The sequence below is a fragment of the Larus michahellis genome, chromosome 7, assembly GCF_964199755.1.
Source record: "Larus michahellis chromosome 7, bLarMic1.1, whole genome shotgun sequence".
In the NCBI taxonomy this organism is placed as follows: domain Eukaryota; kingdom Metazoa; phylum Chordata; class Aves; order Charadriiformes; family Laridae; genus Larus; species Larus michahellis.
This window is the reverse complement of record NC_133902.1, coordinates 49,206,197-49,228,100: the sequence shown is the minus strand read 5'-3', so window position 1 is coordinate 49,228,100 and position 21,904 is coordinate 49,206,197. Positions and strand designations below refer to the sequence as shown.

At 40.5% G+C, this 21,904-nt stretch overlaps 1 protein-coding gene across 12 annotated transcripts in view; it reads right to left on the bottom strand.

Moving 5' to 3' along the window:
• The window catches only part of KALRN (kalirin RhoGEF kinase), a 522,320-nt gene that overhangs the window by 190,052 nt on the left and 310,364 nt on the right, over positions 1-21,904 (bottom strand). For all 12 annotated transcript variants that reach the window (XM_074595384.1, XM_074595391.1, XM_074595388.1 and 9 more), the window contains 2 exons: positions 11,471-11,640; positions 5,408-5,582 (listed from right to left, as the gene is read on the bottom strand). In XM_074595384.1, coding sequence (XP_074451485.1) covers positions 5,408-5,582; positions 11,471-11,640 — 345 coding nt within the window. The remainder of the gene's footprint in view (positions 1-5,407; positions 5,583-11,470; positions 11,641-21,904) is intronic.

The following is a 21,904-nucleotide window of genomic DNA, read 5'->3' as shown; positions in this document are numbered from 1 at the left end:
TTCATCTCCAAAAGACGTGGTGCCCAGGACAGCTTGGGGCTTGCCTTTCCTTAAAATGAAGTGACATGCAGTTTGAAAACTAGGTATATATGGAAATGAAAAAACAAAAGCTCACTAAGCATGAGAAATTATATGATTCCAGTTTATGAACAGAAGAGGCTGATTTTTTTCTTACGGTTCCCTTTCTTTCAAATGTATCTCAAGATCGATGTAACTCTTATTTCTAATAAAGAAGCTCACATTTGAGTGTCAGCTATAAGTCAGTGAGGAGCTATAAAACATCTTGTACCTTCACACAGGCAGCTTATTCACTTGAAAGATTCTGATAGCATTATAAACCTGGAATGGGAACCTCAAGTGAGTTGTAAATAACAGCGAAGTAAACCACTGTGAAAGCTGACTCCTGTTCCCTTCTAAACTCATGCACAGGGATGGATGCAAACAGTCAGAAGAGCCAGCAAGTAAAATCAAGGCTGAAAAATTTAATTAGCAGGTGAAATGGAGCCAAAGAGATCGAATAGTGGAAAATTAGATGTCCAGGGGGTGAAGATTTTAGTGATCACAGGGCTTTTTGAAAGATAACAAACAGCATACAAGATCAAATTTATATTGTATAGTGGGAACCCCCACAAGCCCTTCCAGAAGTATGTGTTGGCCTAGGAACCACGCTGCTCTAAGACTACAGTACATAGGCTCTGTCTAGCATTGCACAGATCATATGCATTGCAGGAAACAAAACAACACACAAGGGAAGGAGCTGGGCAACTCTAGGAAAGGGAGAGGGAAGTTTCTTTGGAGGTAAGCAACAACTGTTAACAGACAGGTATCGTCTGAGATCATTCCTGTTCTCAGTCACAGAGTTTTATTAAAGCCTACAGGTGACTTTGATCATCTCTCTATAAAAGACAAAGAAAAAATATGCAGAAAGACTCTGGACGGCAGTAGTTTTGTTAGGGGTTGCAATTCAGTGCATACCATCATTTGCCTTTTGTGCATTTACTCAGCGTTTTACTGTATATTAGCATTCATTCAAATAATGGTTAATAAGCCTTTAAATGACTATTTCTGAAGCAAGGGAAAAAGCACACTTGCCAGATTTTACCAAGGACATAACTGTGGAATAAGACTGTGCTTCATACGTATAATGTACTCAGTGTGATACCAGCACTGCTGCTGATGTCTGCCAGCTATCGGCCCTCAAGTCTCACACCCTATTTCCTCGTAGTGGACCAGCTACCACATTCACACGGCATGAAATCTCCTGAGTTACTTGGTTGGCTGCACAAACTCAACTGAAGTCTGTATCATACAGAAAGACCAACCATATAATCCTAGTGATCCCATGTTGTCTTGGAATGCACAGTGACTTGGTAAAGGAATAAAACATACCAGGCAACAAAGTTAGACACATTTCCTAAATAAAGAATGGGTTGTCATTTTAGGGTTTTAAAACCTAAGGCAGAGTAGCCTCCCACAGGGATAGCCAGGCTCTCTCATGTTTCTGTTATGTCTGTTGCCAGGTGTTGTCATAGTTTGGATTTCATAATTTACCCCAAGAGCCCAGAGTGTAAACATCAGTCAATATAACGAGATTAAGGCAAGAAAGAACAGGCAGCACATCCTATGTGCCTGTGGATTCGTACCCAAATTCGTATCTGCCAAACCTGCTTTGACTCAAGTATAACACAAAACCTGCTTGTGAGGCTTAAAAGTCCTTAGAAGTCCTAAATGAAGGCAGCTGGTCTGCCCTGCCAAAGAAATAAGCAGGTGGCTTCTCTTTACATAAAATACTTTTCCTGAAGACAAAACGCAATAATAGTCGGCAGATTTCACTGAAGTACAAGAAAAGGTCCACTGATGCCTAAATAGACGGAACTAAGTGTTGCTCGTACAGTAATCATTAATTCTGACGTTTGTCTGGACTCCGAACCTTTGTCAAGAAGAGAAGATTACAGAAAAGCTCAAAAACCAGGAGGGCTCCAAAGCAGATGGGTACAGTGCAAGTTTAGGAAAGAGCGCCAAAGGAGAGGGTTATGTGATCTATGGCACAGGTTTTAATATCTGGGGAGAACAGTAAAAGCAGGAAAGTTTCCAAAGAAGAAATGACAGTCAGACACTTTCTAAATAAAACTAAAAGGTGAATCGCTCAATCACCATTTGTATGAAAAATTCCTAATACTTTCAGTTTACATTATTAATTAGAAAGGGGACAGAGAGAGAGAGGGTAGTAGGAAAAGCTAACAGAATCAAAAATGCTTGATGCCAAAACTGGATGGAAAGAGATGCGACTATTCTCTGAGACTGAGCTCTAACGTGGAGCATTCCCTAAAGCTGTTGGAAGCAGTTGGGCTCCCACAGCTGCATCCCTCTGGCTTTAACTAGAGAGATGCAAGCTTTTCCTCTCATCAGAGTTCCCAGGGAAGGGTCCTCATCCTAAGGGATTCCCTGGAGAACAAGAACCAAGGGTGAAACCACAGACCTGAGGGGCAAAAATGGGAATCTCAATGCTTGACAAGCCAGAAGCAGCAAAGAGGACAAAGGTGTTCAAGTCTGCGAGGTGGAGGGCTCACTTTTTGGAGACAGTTTGTGTGACTGCAGGAAGGAGAGAACGTGGTGGCAGCAGGTAAAGGGGTTTCATAAGGGCCGTGTTCAACATGGCACTGCTCTTTGGACAGATGGAAGGGGGCTTATCTAGGCTAGAAAAGAAGAAATTCATTTGACAATCATACTGGTACACATTATTTCGCTATTCTTAATCTACGCAGGATCTAGGCTATTATGGAAAATTAAAACCTAAATACATTTCCAGTCATAGCTCAAGCTTCTTTAGTAAAAAAAAATACTGAATTTCCTGTTTTAAATTTCATCATCTTCTTCCCTTAAAAGCTTGGAATACTCAACAATTAGAAGTACTACATGTTTTTTAATTATGGTGATGAAAAAATCTTTTTGCTTCTCAACAATGGCATGAGATAATTTTGTTAATTTTGATAACAGTTTCCTAGTGACTGGGAATCTTTATTATATGGCTGAGGCAACTGACTGCAATCTACTTTCTAAGGATCATTATTGTGTCAATTTGAGCCAATTCAGCTGTTGTTTGAAATGCATAGCATACGCGTGTCATTTAATGTTTTATTTCAAATTGCCTTTCTTTTTATTATCTATCAAACTGTTTTTCTTGTTTAAGCACTAAATGTACTTATAAAATTTAAGATACTGACCTAGATATATTTTTCATTGTGTGTTCAGTTATAAATTAAATGTCATAATTATTCTAAAATAAAAACTATTTTTCAGAAAGAGGGAGCTTTCTAAATAAAATCATCTGCCCATAGACTCCCTATGAAACACATTCTCAGATTTCCTTGTAATATAAATTTTGCCAAGGGAATTCAGATGTTCGTATGATAAAAAATAGCAAATGTACAGTGACAACTAAGTGGTGATTTTCTTTAAAATCCTTTCTAGCTAATCTGATTTTAGAAGACTCTGAAGCACATTTCCAGTTTTAAATATATTAACGTATCACAGCCACTCCAAATGTGTCTGTGAATACACAGACGTAGGATTCCTGCAGAAACAAAACAGAGGGATCCACATAGTATTCGCATTTCTACCCCCACATATGGAGGGGACTAGGGTAAGTCACATCATCTCATGGATGCCTCGCTTGCCCCATCAGTAAAGCAATCCATGGTGCTAATGGCCTTTGAGATCTTTGACTGAAAGACTATGTACAAAGAAAAAGAATTTGAAAACAGTGATTTATTTTAATTTTTTTTTTAGATCTTTACCTAAATCAGCATAATTTGCAGGTTCAGACCTAAAATTTGCAGGGAAACAGGCTGAGATCTTAATGAATGACTCCCATGGGTTCACCGCATACTGCCTACAGACACATTTGTGTGTTACAGAAACACATACTGTTTTTCATTTTTTTTGCTTCGTTTTTGAAAACACAGGTGCCACTTATAGGTATGTACAAGTATATGCATTAACACCCCATTTATATCTTTTAGATTAAGTCTAAATTATTCAACATTTGCCACACCATCGTATCAAAACATCTTGTATTTAAATATAGGAGATCCTACAGTTACTGCAGACTCCTGAATTTTGAATGTAGCATTCTTAAGGCAAAGTATGTTATCTGATGTGAAATACATACGTTTATACTTACACACACATACTCACAAAGACAACTGTCTCTCAATATCAAGGAGGCTGTCTATAACTGGTAAGTAAAATGAAACTACCCTAATTTACATCAATACCAAGCACCGTGGAACAGACTTCAGTACAATACCTAACTATGCAGTCACAACAGGAAAGCTCAGATACTCCTCACTGACTTCTATCTCTGGCATCCAATTATAGATCGAGACACCTAAAACCTTCTATTTCCAGCCTTTTATTCCACTATAATTCATCGTCCCATGTCTTAAAATAAACACTTACAAAGCATAACACAGCATTCTAAGGCTCCCATTAACTACTAGTACCTACCTTGAGATTACCTGCAGATTTACAAACAATACCTTCAGGAATATATCATCATAAAACACTTAAAGGTGCTTCATGAACTGAACAAGCACCAGTGGGATACATTCAGAGGAACACACCCTAGAAGGGACATAAGTGCTGACACATGACTTTCATGGATTTTGTGTACAAGTTAACTTATATGTTGTTCCGTTTGCATCATTTCCTATCAGCAAGTAATTAATGAGATTGAGGTATTCTTGGATAGAGAAACTTTGAAGAGACTCCAGCCAATCATTAATGTTTTGATGAGTTTTCCATCCAGTGCTTTTGATTTCAAAACAGAAGTACAAAAAACAAAACTGAAAGACCTTTTTTGCATAAGAACATAAAAAAATATATTTTAACTTCCCCCCACCCTTTTTTTTTTTTCTTTTTAAAAAAATCCAATGCGATGCTTAAAAAGCCCATCTTTTAAATACCCTTTCCTTTCATGCATAACAAGTTTTTTTCCCTCGGTGGTTTAAAGCCAAGCACATATCTGTTTGCATGCATCTATGTTTGTATCTGAAGAGACAAACCTCACTAATAAGTGACAGAGAACTTCCAAATCCCTGAATGACTAGCGTCAATAAAGAGTTATAACACGGGCATCTTCTAAAGCTCCCCTGCAAAGCAGGCAGATCCTCAGCACAGTCAGTTTAGCAGCCACGAATCTATTTCAGTGCATTCTAGCAGTATATCCTAAAGCATATTTTTAGCTTCAACGTGCCGAATTTAAAACCTGGTTGTAACTCTCTCTCCTGCTCACTGGACGGCTGAGCACAACCAAACAGCTCCAGGTGTATCCTAACAGAGTATGTTTACATACACTCCCTCTCCCACAGCTCTACCTTTCTCAGGTCACGCAGCCAGCTCTTACCTCAATGGTGTACTGTTCAAAAATCCGGAGCTGAAGGAAAATGTCTAGCTTAATCTTCCTCTCATGGAAGAGCTCTTCCATCTGTACCTGGGCCTCGTCGAGCTGCTGAAGGACAGATTCAATGTGGCTGATGGAACTATTGTGTGGAGTCTTATTGTTGGAAACGGCAGAGTCCCTGTAGCAAGGCAGAGAGCATGGTTAAAGCTGAGCTTTAAGGCAGGCAAAAGAGCAAGAACTACACGTTTGTGATTCTGTGTGCTGCTGAGACGCAAACCCAAGCACAAAGGGCTGAGGGAAGGTGTATGCAACACTCATCTATTCTACTTACTGAAATCCTGCAAAAATCCACAAAGTTTGAGCAAGGGGATCATCCTTTCTTCTGTCGTGACACTGCGACCTTACACACTTGGCAGGGAGGAGAATGACACATCAGTCTCCATGGCTCTCTTGAGGATACTGGCTGGCAGCCCCCTTTAATCCTACAGAGTGACCTACTCCAGCTGACACACCAAGCTCAGAGGTGCTATTTAGCCCCCTGGACCTTTACAAGTTAATTTTGTGCATTTGCTTTATTACTTACAGACTAATTGAATCAGAATTGCCAGCATTTTAGACCAAGGGGTAGGGATGCTTTGATTTCCTCTGGATTACGTAGTACACCAATAGAATACAGTGCAAAAAACTCCACTGAAGGAAGACACTTTTCAGACACTGTAAGATGGACTCTGACTTGTCTTTTCACTAGGGTAAGTGAAATGAGACATGCCTCTGACAGGTCAGATACTGGTGCATCTACACCTTTCATATACAGACAGCAGAAGGGGGCTAGGACCAAGGGGCAGCCCACTGTACCCGAAGAAGTCTTAGCATGGACACTGGATGGTCCTGACAGTTTCTCTTCTATTTATGCTCTGAGATATCTATTAACAGGCTCACCTACAGTCTGTTACGTCTTCAGTATTGTTTTTTTCAGTGAGTGCTTTATGGATAAAGAGCCTTTGCAGACATAAGAGCTGAAATTTATCCTCGAGTGTGGCACAAAACATCCCCAGTTTTAACAAGAATCAGAAAGGAAATTCTGAAGCCATAATTTAATCTTGGCTTTGGTACTTCAGCTACACCAAGATTTAGATGCAACCGTTTTCTCTGTCCATCTTGCTCAAAGGCATGTGACAGCAGCTGCATTATCTGGCATACTTAAACCAAGCCAGCTGAAAACCCTATCAAATACACTGTTGGAAAGACCTGTGCACTGGCAGGATAATATGATGGAGTGGGTAAGCCAGCAGGTTTTACCATCAGTATTTCCTGTCAATCACCAGTTCTGCCTTGGAGAAGATGGGAGGCACAATTACAAATCCAACAGCATATACTGGGCTATTTGTGCATCAATGAACTCTCTCATGTGCAGCAAACTGGCTGACAATACTGCAAGATAAACAAAACGTCAGGTAATGCTGCCAAGTCACTGCATTGTCCCACAAGGACCAAACACACCTGGGAGCCATTCTTCTGGCCAGCTAGCCTGTGCTGCTGAGTAGAGGTGCCCATGGAGTCTCCCCACTGGAAAAGAGTGTGAGGGTGTTCACGATTTTTAGGTTTTTATTGTTTTAATTTTCCTTTTCTGGGTTGAGTTTTCCCTCTATAAACACCTAGCAAAGCAGTCGTAATTTTCTACAGAACTTGACTGAAATGTTCACACTTTGCTTTTTGCAAATTATCATCACGTCAGATGATAGGGGTCAGATCAAAACAACTTACAACTCAACTGTCAGTGAGCATAATTGAGAAAAAAAAAAAGTACAACCTTTTACAGATGCCTTAAACTGAAACTAGGTGCTGACACACAGAGTCATTTTAGGTAAGTTTAAAACACACCTTTGAGGTTCTAAGGCAACAAAACACACGTGTTATTCTGTTTTCATTATGTGTCTTGAAGGAACAGAAAAAGCATTTGCCTGAATATCTGAAGCCTAAGAATAAAATTAAAAATACAGAATACTATTAACTGCATAGTAGTTTTCTCTTTGGATATATTTCACTTCTTTTTCCTCAAATACGTTATGTTTGATACACTGAACTTCAGATGCTCCAGCATCATTCCGCAGAAAGTACTACCAATTTATAAGGGAATATTGCACCAATATTACTCTCTCCAGGTGATAGGGTTTCTGCCCCACTCTGTCATCTTGTGTTTTCACCTTCTTGGTGACCACAAGGTCTCCCTCTGCCTCCACATTCGAGCTGTACAAAGGATGAATGAAGACAACAAGGTGAGATTCTGAAACTACAGCTTAATCTGAGCCCACATCCAATCAAGTTCTGTTTCCTTCAGTCAGAACCTGTCGTCTATAAAAGGACATGAAATATGTCTTCATTCAAATGCAGGATTATTACTATTCATATATTATCTAAATGATTCAATGAATTATTCAAGACTGGTGTTGAATAATCTCTCACAGGATCTAAAGGCGCACTTGGTTTTAGAAATTCTTTTCCATTAAACATTTCACTCTTCCAATCAAGCCACACTTGCATTTCAGTGGCTGATGCAATACAAAAAATTAAATGTTATAATCTGGTACTTTTTCACAGTCTCCTCGGAAAAGGCCTTGACAATCCCTCTGTAGTCTGGTTGGAGAAAGATCTCCTTCCAGAAAAAGAAATTTTTGAGACTGGATGCTTCCACCACAAGATTTCTTGCTCAGTCCGGCAATGAGAAATTCTGGGAAAGAATTCATAAAAGATCCTTAGTATTCTCTGAAAGGTTATGCATTAGAGCTATAAAATGCAGGGAAAATATTGAAAAAAAAAATTAGATAAACTTTGGGGAACATAAAACTGGGCTTAGTGCATTGCTGTTGAGTTTGTTCAGAACGAATGCCGTGCTCCTGAAACCATTTCCAGTGCCTTAACTGGGAGAGACCTTAGTGAAACGTACACATCATCAAAAGCTCATATGCTGAACTACTGTAAAGAAAGCAAGCAAGATCCATAACTCTTCACTGTCTTTCTTTTGCCCCTAACATTCCTGTTCTTTCACATCTCCCTGGAGCAAGTCATTGTTTTGCCTTTAACAGATGTGCAGAAATATTGTGCCCGGCAGCACTCCTGGAAACGCAGTTCAAAAGACTTGCTTCGTGTTGATTGCTGAGAACGATGATCACCTCACTAAAATATTGATAAGGAAGAGTGAAAAAAGTGTTTCCAATGCTAACCATGTACAGTGTTGCTAGCCAGGCCTGTTTTATTCCTGACAGGTATGGTCTCCTGATGCAGTCACTGAAGCCCCTGAAGACCTTCTGTGAAGTGCAGTCCCAGGCATCATATTTAACTAGTGCAGGCAGCTGAGCTTTTCCTAAGCAATCTGGAGGAGACAGAGCGCTATTACACAAATCATCTTCTCTAAAGCAATATCTGTTCTCTCAGAGGTAAGGAAAAGAAATGTAAAATTTTTCAAAGCCCCATTAATTATATTGGTTTTAAGCTGTGCTATGACATGCTTGATAAGAGCAGTGTATTTTATTCTCTTCATTGTTGTAGTGTTTGCAATCTTCAGCTATTCTTCACGGCAGGTACAAGGTGATCCACACTGTGAAATGCAATGCTTTGTTTAAGGAAGATTGCAGCAATTCTAATTTTTCCTCCTTTTCTTTATCTGTGTGTTCTTTACTTTTGCCAGCAGCCCCAAAAGCTGTCAGAGTGGGCACACACAGAAGTGGTTTCATGGTTTTTTTACACAGTTCTGCTTCACTTTTTGAAAGAGTCCAGGATCACATTACAGGCTTTGCAGTTCGTCAGAGTGCTCAAAACCAACACTTGAATCAGAGATTGTCTTGACAGGTCAGCTCTGCAAATCTTTGCGTGCATTCAGGGCTTCTGTCCTTCAGACAACTGTTCTCTGTGTTTGGTCTGAACTTTATCAAAAGCAGGGGATCACTTTGCACAAATATGTTCACCCTGTTCCACCTTGCTCACTGCCCAGAACACAAGCCAGACCCCCAAAACATTTCTTCGTTAAATACAGCTACCACAAACCCTGTCTTGGCATTTCACAAATGTTTAGGCATGACACCAACTCCAAAAAAAGTCTCAAACCCAAGGCCACCCTTACTTTCCAAAGACTGAAACTAAGAATTGACTAAGTTTACATTAAAGAAAACTTAAGTCCCACATGACATCTCCCAATTCACCTCTTCTCCTGCATGACCTTGCAGCCGCTACACCAGCCTTTCTCCAAAAGCTGCTATTCATACTGATGCTCCACTGACTTCTCAGCTCCAAATATTGCCCTGGCCAATCTCCAACCCCACATGCAGCTTTTGTACTGACTCAGGTGCAGGCAAAAAGCCTTCAGGCCAATACCTCCGCTTGCATGAGGACTCCTTCAACACAACACTTTCTGCAACCCCACAAATCACCCCACGGTCCACCTGATGGACTTACACAGGGTCCCTTTCAGGCTCTTCTCTGTGGGTGTTCACGCCAAGACGATGTTAGGCCAATAGGTGAGATGAGCAACAAAAAAATCTTTAGTCCAGAATTTCACTGCCATTTGTGTGATTTCATAGAAATGCCCTAAATTTTTCAAAAAGTTTATTTGCATAAAGGGAAATTGCCATGCAGACTGTTGACTGACCCATTATGGCTGGCCATACATACATTCTTATCTAAAACCCCCTTCTTCTGGCAGCTCACTTAGAGCTGCCAGAAACAGCATGTTTCCTTCCTACTTATCTCATCAGCAAAGATGAATGGATGGATGGAGCCTAGCTTCGTCTACTCCTGATCCCTCCTTTCCAACTCTGGTCTCAACAAGTGATACCACAGCTCAGGTCCTTCGCTCTCCCCCTGTTACACAAGCAAGCCACATACAGCAAGACTAGGCATTTACGCAGGCTCACCTGTGTGAAGGAGACTCCACACCCAGGGTGATAGGAATAAATATATAGGAAAGCCCAGCACATGGCTGCAGTAGAAGACTCAGGGACTCCAGGAGGGCTCTTAAGGGCAGAGCTCCACCAGGGACCTTCATTATCCACTCTGCTCCAGAGCACCTTAGGCTTTTCTTATCATGGCTCACAATTTCCTGCACTTCTCGTGTGAGAACTGAAGGCATCCGATTAGGAAAGCTCAGGGTAGGGAGGATGGCATAACTCTCTGGGACAGCCTCTGGTGAAATGCGTGAGACCTGTCAGGTTTGCATATTATATATGTATACAGAACATACACACTATGTATATGTAGATAAGGGCAATGTGTAACAATAAAAAGATCTAAAGGATAAGCGATGTATTGGTCTTGCTTTTGACTTCAGTAACATCACTAAAAGGCAAGAAAACTCCACTGCTGTCAACAAAGTTAAAGCCACAGAAAACCACTGTAAATAAGAACAAGTGAGAGGGATCTCAGAACTCCAAGTTTTGTGCAGGCTCACTGTACTCTGTGCAAACATTTGTTCTACTACGCTTACAAAGAAAGCAAAAAAAAAACCCCAACTTCTTGAAGGCAGCCTCTTCATGTATTTTAAATCAGGTAAAATGAGCTGGTTTAATTCATAATGCAAGCAGAACTGGCAGTGTAAGACCCTCTTTGACAGCATGAATAAACCCCACACAGACAAAGATAAATAGAAGGGTGCTGCATGCAAAATGAAAGTGAAGATTGTTAGACACATGTGTATTTTAAGAGGAATACACTTCTACGACAGGAATAACCATATAAATCACGAGGCCTCAGCTCACAACCATTTCACAATCTTCTATAAATACCAACTGAAAATATTCACCTGAAACGTATTTGTTTCAATTCACTTCACTGTGCCTATAAATAATCTCTCTGTCAAACAGGAACCCATGCTGACCCACAGACTACTCCAATCAGTCCACACAAATCACTCCTTGCAATTTCAATAAAATACTCAGAGAGTTTGAAGAATCATAAACAAGCAAAGAATTAATAAACTCCACCAATTAATCCTAACTTACAGCTCCCTATTTATGCACACCTAAACTGCAGCATACATCAGATTTCTCAACACCTGTCCTCCAGGTGGATGCTTACCTGAGCTGTTGGATTAGATCTTCCCCTTCTTTAATAACATTGAGGGTAGCATCCAAGGTGGCTGTTTGTTGCTGCTGAAACTGCTTGATAAGCTCCTGAACCGCATCCACAGAGTCAGCACAGACATCCTCTAAGAGCTCCTTCTGCAGATCTTCCATCCATGTCCACAGCTGGGAAGGAGGGGAGGGAAATATAAATCAGAGAGGGACTGAGATTTAACCCTTTTGCTTTCTAATTCCAGATCAGTAAGCATTAACTGCGGCTGCACGATTCACATGAAAACTGACCTGAAGTTTCTCAAAACAAAAAGATTCCATTTTAAGCAACAAAATAAAATAAATATAATTTCGGGTATTTTTTTTCCAAATTTAATTTACATTTCAGTTTATTATATGACAATAACTAATTATATTATTCTGATTAACTCTTTACACAAGTAACAAATTACAATACCCTACAGCTGTGATAACCTAGCCCTTTCAGGAGCTGCGTGCTATTAATCTCATATGCAGCTGAAGCCTGTTGCAGAACTGAGATCTAAAATCTTTGGTACGCGTGTACGGTACTGACTGTAGCCTAACTGTACCTGCTCAGCTATGCCTTCCCAAGCAGAAGCTTTTGTGGAGGTTTTTGGTTTTATGGATTTTTTGTTTATTTTCCAAAATGCACTTCAGACTCTGCTTTTTGACTTTTGGAAAATCCAAACATAGGAGACAGCAATATCACCAATCAAACCCATGCAGACCCATTAATTTTAAATAGTCTTGACTACCAATCTCAAAACAACAACAAATCATTTGAGTAAGCGCTTAGATGAGAATTTCCAGCCAGCTGTTCATCAGAGATCTGGACGGTGGCAGGCAAACCCCAGCAGCCTCTCGTGGGCTGTGAAGGCTTAAAGCGAATGGAGGTTTCCCCTTTAAGCTTGCTCTGAAGAGTGAGTGTAAAATTGCAACAACCGAGCTGGCAATCTGCCAGCAAATCCTAATGACTCCACCAGAGAGACGGATTTTCTATGCCATGCCTGCCCCATTAACCCACATTCTGCTGGTATATTCTGCAAGGTAGCAGAGAAGTACAGGAGCGGGGAACAACACGTTGCTGTGCTGCACTGGGAGATGTCAAAGGAGGCGGTGGTGGCGGCAGCGGGGCTGCGCTTCTGCCTGCTGTCCCAGGGAGCTGCAAAGCAGTTTGTCTCAAAGGGAGCTGGAGGTACACACAAAGCAGACGACAGACGTCGTGTGGGGGTGGCAAAAGAGCCGGTAAAACTGTTTCTGTTGAGAACGAGGCGCACCGGATCCCCATCCTGCAGTATTGCTTCTGAGGGCGCGAATTCTGCATGTCCACGGAAAATGAGAGGAGGAGAGGGACGTCTTAAGCACCAGCTGGCAAGGCTTCTCACCACCAGGGTCCAAACCTAAAGGCCGGTCATCGACTGTTACACTATACGCACACTACTGACTTCAAGGATATCACCCTGATCTAAACCAAAATAACCCAAATCACAAGCTGTGCCAGTACTGCTCATGATAGCAGAAAAGGGAGAGTGCAGCTGCCTGTGCTCTGTCCCCACCTCTGCTACTGCCTCCTTGCATGACAGACTTAGAAAAACAAACTTTAAAACATATGCTTAATTTGAAGGCTTTTCAGTTAGGCTTTCAGAGTCAGCTTTGGATATTTTGGGTAAACGCCTCTGTTTATTCATAAATAGCATAATCATAATGGCCTACCCGACTACTGGCTTAAAATGGAATGTCTTTGCTCAGGTTATTTACATACTTTCACGTTCTTGGGAGAAAGGCACAATATAAAAAGGTAACCATTAATAAAAGAAACAAATATAATTAAGTAGTTAGGCTTGTGAAATAAACGAAAGAATGAAACCATATTTAAAGAACCAAACAGAAAGCTTTTTCATTTGAGGCCTGAGGTCCTGGTGCTGAACTCTGCAAAGCCACCGTAAAGGAAAATGCATTGATGCCTTTATATATGAATTACATTCAGAATCTTCCTGGTTTTGATCTGATCCCTGCACCCACTCACACAGTAGGGACAGCTGGACTATAACAGGAAAGGACCGGGTTGTTCGGGAATATTACTTTCTTTGCTTATCAGATCTTCAAGTAATAGAGCACTTTGTAAATATAGAAGAGAAAAATGGCGATGCGTATAAATCATCCTGCTGTTTCGAGCTGGGAAAGCCAGTGGTTTTTAATTTCTTGCTGTTCTTTGTCATATTTCGTTTTCTCACTTAAGATAACAAAAAAAAGCTCAGGGAATTTCCTTTAGAAAATGAAAGTGAAATCAAGAACTTGCTTTGCTGTTAGGAATCTGCTGTTTTCTTGAAATTATCACGTAAAACAGGGCAGAGGAGAATGTTTCTAATGCCCCACTGCAACTTCAGAGGAAAACTGTTTTCAAAAGTGTCTCCAGAACCCAACTTTTCAGCAGCAGCCAAAAGGATTTAGACATTTGAGATCCTAAGTCACTTTTTGAGGAAGTTTCTAAAAACAAAGTAGTTTTGAAAAACTTAAACATTAACTGTACTGTACTCACCTGGAACTGAAATGCTCATTAATTTCAGAGAGCACTCAAATATATTAACTCATATTAGCTTCAGATGTTTCCATTAATGACCTCTGATTGTAAGGATTTGCATAATAAAATCTATCAGAATCTAGGTCATCCTTGACTCAGAGGCCTTTAATCCTTTAGATTCCACCAATCCCTGGGAAATCCTAATACAAAGAATCAGTCAATATTAATAAGATTAGGAAGATCTTTCAGGAACAATTTACAAGTGGAATCTGATTCAAAAACCTCCTAGGTTATGTGCTACTAACTAACAGCACCTGAAATAAATCACTACCAAGCTCCACTCGTGAATGCCACAGCAATGAAAAGATGAACTGCAGGTCACTGCAACACCAGAGTCAGAAGAGCTGTTAATCATAAAATAGAAATCATATGTCCAATTCCAATGCACCTATTCAACTGATTAAAAAAACCCTGAATACTAAAACCCCAAATTAACAGACACCTTGTGCATTTCCTAATTCATGCTGTGACCTACTCCTAAAGAGCTACCTAGCTTAGACTCAGTGAACCATTTCCATTTGTCATGGAAATCTGACATATTACACAGGACAACTTTTACCTCATATTTGTAGAAACTGACTTTTCTTCTTTTATTCCTAGCATGAGCAAAATTTGTGAGCACCTATCCCATTCACATAAAGACTCCAAACTACTGCTAATGTATCACCTGATCCTGTACAGGGGGTGTTATATAGATGCATGCAGACATTTCAAATACTAACACAGTATTTCCACACCCAGCTGTGGTGACTTTTACTAAGCTTGCCAGCAATGCACATGTCCAGAAAACGAGATAGTCTCTGCAGTGTGTTACTTAACATGTACTAAACCAAAGCTACAGAATCCTGGAAAACAATAAAGAAATAATAACAGAAAAATAATTTTTGTGCTTCCTTCAAATTGATCTATGCTTTGGTATGATTAATAGGATATAGAAATACTAATGGTATTAATGGTAAAACCCAAATGCAAACTACATCTAAAAATGTTATAGTTGTCAGCTACACAGAAGTCTAGGCAAAACCTAGCCCTAAACCATCCATGCTGAAGGTCCATAGAGGCTCCAGAATGGAGGCTTTGTTTAGCAAGGTAACCATGGCTTTAAACAAGAGAAACAAATCTCTTCTGATCATTAGACCAGGGGAAAAGAAGAATGACACTACCACCACCCCCCTTCTTTTTGGGGGGCATCTGGCACCTCTCATGCATTGTAACAACTTCTGTGTCTTTCTTGGATATAAAACACAGGCAGTTTCCCCTCCATCCAAGAGACAATACAGCTCTTTATTCCCAGCTATTTCATCTGATGCAATACCCTTCTTTTTACTCAAGCACTTAATGAGACCACTTACTGGAGGTCTGAAGGACATCTGTGCCTGTTACCTAGAAATTAATGCTTCTGATTTAGAGCAAGGGACCACTTTAAACAAAATCTAAAACCTAAGGAGATTGCTAAGAAAATCTTGCCTGCATGTTCAGAATAACTATTAAACACCCAGTGCTTATACACTGCTATTTGCAAATGCCAGAGATGAGTTTTAATCCCCTCAAAACCAGTTTAAAAACACTGAGTAATGAGACCAGAGAAAAGCAAAGAACCAGTCAGTTCAATCCATGAGAATTAGCGTTGCACAACATTTTTGCTAGTCAAAACAAAGATATTAATGGAAACAAGCAACTTTCCAGGGTATTTGTTCTACCCCTTTAACTATGGCAGAGAAACATCATGTTTTGTAGACCTGTCCCCAAAAGGATCCTCAAGCCAACTCTGTAATGTGAACATCCATCATGGCAATGAAGGCTACAGCAGAATGCATTGAAATATGGGGACCCTCTTTTCCCACCTGATCTGCACTGCTTCCACGCCATGAAGCGTAGCGTAAGTGGGCAGACAACTAAGTGCAGGTTGAGAAAAAGAACCAAACACAAACAGAATTGCTCCAGAGAGGGATGTCCATCAACCCGATTTTCCTCTGTTACCATGCTAGGCTTATACAAACCTGTTCTGAGCCATAACATCTAGCTTTTTCATAATATTCAGAAGGGAGTCACACAGACCCCAAGTTCAGGTTAAGTTATGGCAGGTCTTCAGCCTGTGCTTATGTTTAAGCACTTGTTAAGTGCTGTTGTGAATCTGGCTTCACTGCGCAGCCTTTAGGAAATTGCCTTTTCTGCCTTGATTTCCCTGCACCAACATGGTGGAGACAAGAAGACTTTTAAGCACAATTACCTTCATCAGCTAGTGTTACACTCAGAATTCACACTTAGAATGCATCCAGTACTGTTTCAGTTGAAAGAACTGACGGTTGTTATAAATAGCATATTTCAACAACATTTTCCAAAGTCACGTTCAAGGTCTCATGGAAACATCAACGGAAACATAGAAAACAATGTATGTAATGATGAGCTGTAATGTGACCATATGCCACCAGCGAAGTGTCATGCAGTGACAGCGTACCTAATAAAATGTGACAAGATGGGATACGACCAGACACTACATATGAAATGCCACGATATGCGACTTCCACAGTAAGATACAGCTGATGAGACACCCTGCTGCAAGAAGTAATGTTGTCAGATTCCACCAAACTGGTTGGGAAGGAACGACGAGTGGAAAGAAAGGGAACATTCTGTGAAAAAAACCCCATCTGATCTCTTCCTAACCTCTTTCTTGCTTTTTCCTTTTTCCTCGCCAATTTCTTGACATTCATCCTTGGTTGGGCTGCATCTGGTGCTTCTGTACGCTGTTGCTTTTTAATTAGTAACCTTGCCTATGGCAAAAGGATTTGCAATGCCTAAACATCTGATGCTTTTTCCAAGTCCTGCATGGACCAGATTGATATAGCACAAAATAATCTCCTCTCAAGGGAAACATGATTTGGGTAGCTGTGCTGACATCAGGGAGTGTGTAAATCCCCAGCCCAAGGTCATGTAAATTTAATTCAGGGACTATTCACTCTAGGAGGGAAAGTTGGCTTCTAACTGAAGAATCAGATGTACGTGTTCTGTGCTTCTTCTGCTACCATAATGAATTGCAAAAACATGTTTCTCTTCTGGTATAATTTTAATATAAGATACTTGTAGTTATGAATCTGGATGTAATTAACTGCCGTAATTGTACTAAGCAAATCAAATTCTGCGCTTGATCATACTGATAATAAGCTTGGAGAAGTTCTTCCTACATCAAAAGATTTACTCAGATTTACACCAGTGTAATACAGTACAATTTGGTGCAGGAAGAGCTTTCCATATCTGTAAACTATACACTAAAATTCAGTAATTTACTTAAATAAATGCAGGTACCATTAAATTTTCCTCTAAATTGTTCACTGATTCTAAACATTTCATTATTTCTCAAACAGGAGTTGCAGTACCCCTTCCTTCTATACTTTTTCCAATGACTTGCCATATTGCTTGCAGTCTCACCCTGATCTCCTGCTTTGAGCCTTTTGTGCGACTTTGTGCACTACGCCCCAGGAATCTCAGAAATAAATCACTTGTGGCAATTCTGAATTATTCTGAAACTTGCTAAGTGAGACCTTCCTCTAAGGAGTCTTACTAGGTCTTTTTAGATCCTTCAACTTGAACCGCTACGCTGACACTAACTGTTTAAAACTAGTTGTGTAGGCTCCATTGTGTACATGTACTTAAGGCGCAACAGAATGCGTCTTTTGAGTGATGAGTGAATTACAGGAGTATCCCTGTATGCTTTTACTTGGTACACGTGGATTTACTCAGCACGCAAACAGGCACAGCAATGTATCACAGGCACTGGCTGCCCACTCTGTTGCCTTTGTACACAGCAGTAAAAGCTGCAAGCCCAAATGCTGGAACTGGGAGAAGCTCATCTTCCTCAGCTTCAGGAAATCAGAAAAATGGGCTGTAATATGACTAACAAAAAGGGTACTTTATGAGAGTCGGCACATCCTATTTAAAGGTGCCCATAAAACACCCTTCTTGCTGCAGCATGAACCACTGTTCTTTGGAGAGCAAGGCATAGGGGCTGGAGACCCACCTCCGTAACACACAAAACACATGCAAGGGCCTTCAAAAGCCAGTGACAATATTTGAGTGAAGCCAGGCAGTCAGTAAAAATGCTGGTGAATGGCCTGACAAAGGCAGACAGCAAAGTGTGAACTTAAATGCAGTCTATAGGAGCCCTTTGGCTAGCACGTGGCAGAATGATGGAAAGAACTTCTCTTCCTTGCGCCTGCCCTTGCTCTGCTGCAGGTTTGACTTCCTGATATTTGGTTTATGTGGCTGCATTTACAAGCATTTAATTCTTATTACCTTGATTCTGTTTCACAATTTTTTTTCCATCACAGATGGCAGAATTTTATTCACTAGTGGTCTGGCTGTGCTTCAAGAGCGGGATGTGCTGCCAGGATTCCACAGCTCTCTCCATTCCCAGCTTCTTAATCCTTCATGAAAAAAAACTTGCTTCTAGACAACAAATGGACAGGAAAGAGGAGTACCTCGCACCACCCCAGCTGTCCTGGTTCCTTTGGTAGCTTTATAGACAAGATTTAACTCTGCAAAGAAACCACCAATGGGAATGACCGGTGAATGCATTTTGGTCACAGCCACAGCCTATGCTCTGGAATTGGAGAGGGATTTGCTCTTATTTTGCTGCTTCATGGTAATTGATTGCTGATAACCCAGAGTGAACTTTTACATAGCTCACACAAAAATAACACTTGTTAGACCAGCAGAGCCCTGTCTACAGCCCCAATTATCAGAATGATAACAGTAAGCTGGCAACTTATCTGTCTTCTCCAAGGAATCTGCCATCCAGGCAGAGGACTGCACACTCGTTACCTGTATGTACAGCTCTGGCACTTCACTCTCCCGTGTCCTCTGCTTTCTGCCTGCAAGTCCACCTCTCATGGGAATATCAGAATGTTTAGGAACTAAGCACTTCACTTATTTTAAAAAAAATAAATCAGCATTTACTTAATCCCTTATAAAAGCATTTGCTTTTTTCACCCCCTTGACCTGTGATTTCTCTGTTTATAATACTCCCCCCACCAAACCACACTGATTCAGCTCCCAGCAAAAACAACGTTCATACTTTTGAGCTCCATAAACGTAAGGTTTGATGTTTCACAGTCCTTCAGTGAAAGGAGGGGCAGGTATTTTCAAAGTCTGATTCTGTATGCTGCTTTGTATGTATCTCAGCTGTTAATTTTATCATATTGAAGGAACAAAATTTATAGCTTTTGAACAAGGCATGTGGTGCTTCATTCTAACCCTGAAAAGTGCTGGGATGTGAAATGGACAGTCAGCGAATATTTTATGTGCAGCAAGATAGTCTGAGTCATTTTGGTGTTTTATGGTTTCATTGTTTTTTAAATCTGACCATAATATGAGAAAAGGAATAAAGGCACTGCCCAGAACAGGACTAGCGTGTAAGACAAATACTTTGTGGCAGACATGTTCAGAGAACAAGACCTTTTCAGGACTTCTAGAAGTTGCCAGCAAGTGGAATTGCTAAACTGATTATCCCCTTCATCACAACTCTCAATAATCTAATAGTGATTGCTCTGAAATGTCAATATTAACAGTTAAAGTCAAACAACAAATTACTAAGTTCAGTAACATTAACTTTGAATCCTGGGTCAATTTACAGTGAATGACAGGATTATACAATATATCGCAGAACCACTGTCATGTTTGCTCCATGATTAACTTTGATACACACTGTCTACTTTTCTGACGAGAGTCAACAGCAGCCGACCTTAGCCCCATCAGCTTTCTGCTCCCTGCTTCCCAGCAACTTGCGAGGGCCAAGCCCTGTCAAAATCAGTGACCTGCACTGAAATAATCTCCTAATCACAATATTCAACCGAAGCAGAGAGAATTTAATTTCACATGTCTTGGTTATCAAGTAAAATTAAGTTAGCAGTGCCTGCAATAAAACACTGTTACTGTTCCTAACTGACAGGGTAAACCCACTCCCATTACTCACTTGAGTAACCCCACTGATATCTATGGGGTGACCAAGGTGACCGGCTGATCACAAATAATTTAGGCCTATGTAGGAAGTTGCCTGACACTTAATGGTCGAGGACTTTGCTCTCGGTTTCTCATGGCCTTATCGGACAAGCTGTTCAGAGTGAAACTTTCCATACCAGGTATCTGCCAAAGGCTGAACTTGATGAATTTTGAAGTAAAAGGTCCACAATGAGAGGAAGGGGAAAAAGGAGTTACTTCGCCTGTGTTAGAAAAGGAATCTTATTTCTGCTTACATGAGATGCTCCAGACCCTCCATGCTTTTAAGCAAGGGTTTGAAATTTTGCAGGGTTTAGCCTTGATGTCAAGAATATACATTATGTCATCCCTGTGAAAATTTGCCCAAATTTGGTTACTCAGAAGACTTCTGCCAAGTTCCAGTTTGCACATATTCAGTAAGGACATGTTAAGAGTTTGGCAGTTCATTTTTCTCAACATTAAATATTTCCTAAGCAGACTCATCCCCGCGTTCTGTGGGCCAGGTGGACCTGTCAGGCTCCACATGGAATTGCAAGAACTGAGCACCTCGTTCTATTGCTCTTCTGACCTACCAAGGGTCAAGAAAGCACAGGGCACATGGCCTGAAACCACACTACTGCCTCTCCTGCTTTTTGCGGCTGTCTTGCTGGACACAATGCAACATAAAAGCGGTAATATGAAACACACTGAGAAATGAGAAACCTAGAGCTGGTAAAACATGCTTTTCATGCCCCAAAGACCTATGAAGCAACTGCAGAACTGCTTTGTAGTTCAGGTAAGACCCATTTACTGTAAATGGATCTAAATTCAGTGAAGTTCACTGAATCACATCACATCTGGAACCTCTTCCTCAAGAGGCTCAAAAACTACTCTCTTTTAAACAAAATGAAATGACAGCCAAGAATCCTGTATCATCCTTTGATCCTTGCAGCTGAGAGCTCACAGAAAAACACCAACTATCATGAAATTTGTGATAAAACTGCAAGACCTGACAATCCTGCCAATAAGTGATTCAGATCTGAAGTAAGAACCTGAATTCAATCACACTTAATCCTGAGAAAAATGATTCGGGTACAAGTCCGTTGAATGCATTTATCCCACTGATAACAATTTATAACTTTACCCTGCTGTATCCTACCAGAGAATTAGATTTGATTCCCAAGATACCAGGTTTCTGCTCACACCATCAAGAATATCTTGGCCTAAAAGGGTAGGAAATATTGACGATAAAGTAAGAGAGCATTATGAATACTGTAGGACAGTGGGACACACAACATCTCTCTTATAGGCATGGGAATAGGACAACTACCTTACTCATGAGTTATGACACTATCAATCATTTAGGTGACTGCTCTAAATTTATGCCTCTAAAATCTTTTTACCATATCAGAAAGTCATCATTTCAGCCTATTGCATGTATTGTTAAGAAAAGCCATTTAAAGAAATTTCAAAATTATTGTTATGCTTAATTGACAGTCTTTTTCATATTCCTTCAACTGTATAAGTCAGCGTTCAGCAGAAAGAATCCTCTTATTATGCTTTCACGTGAAATGAGCAGTGATTCAAGTCTACTGTAGTATAAAAAAGCCACTCTTAACTTTCATTGCTCATGGGATATCTGGACTTAAGTGACTCCTTAATTCAACACTATATATTGTCCTGAAGAAATTCTGGCAAGGGAGATGACAAAAGGAAACATTTCTTTGACAAGATCACTTTTTAAAAATGGGAGCTGTTAAAAGCTTCTCAGGTGCTGGGAATCTGAGTAGTCACACGTGGAGATGAAGAGGTACGCAGAGTGCAGGTGAAGCAGTGGGAAGTTCACAGTCAATGTACTCATCCATG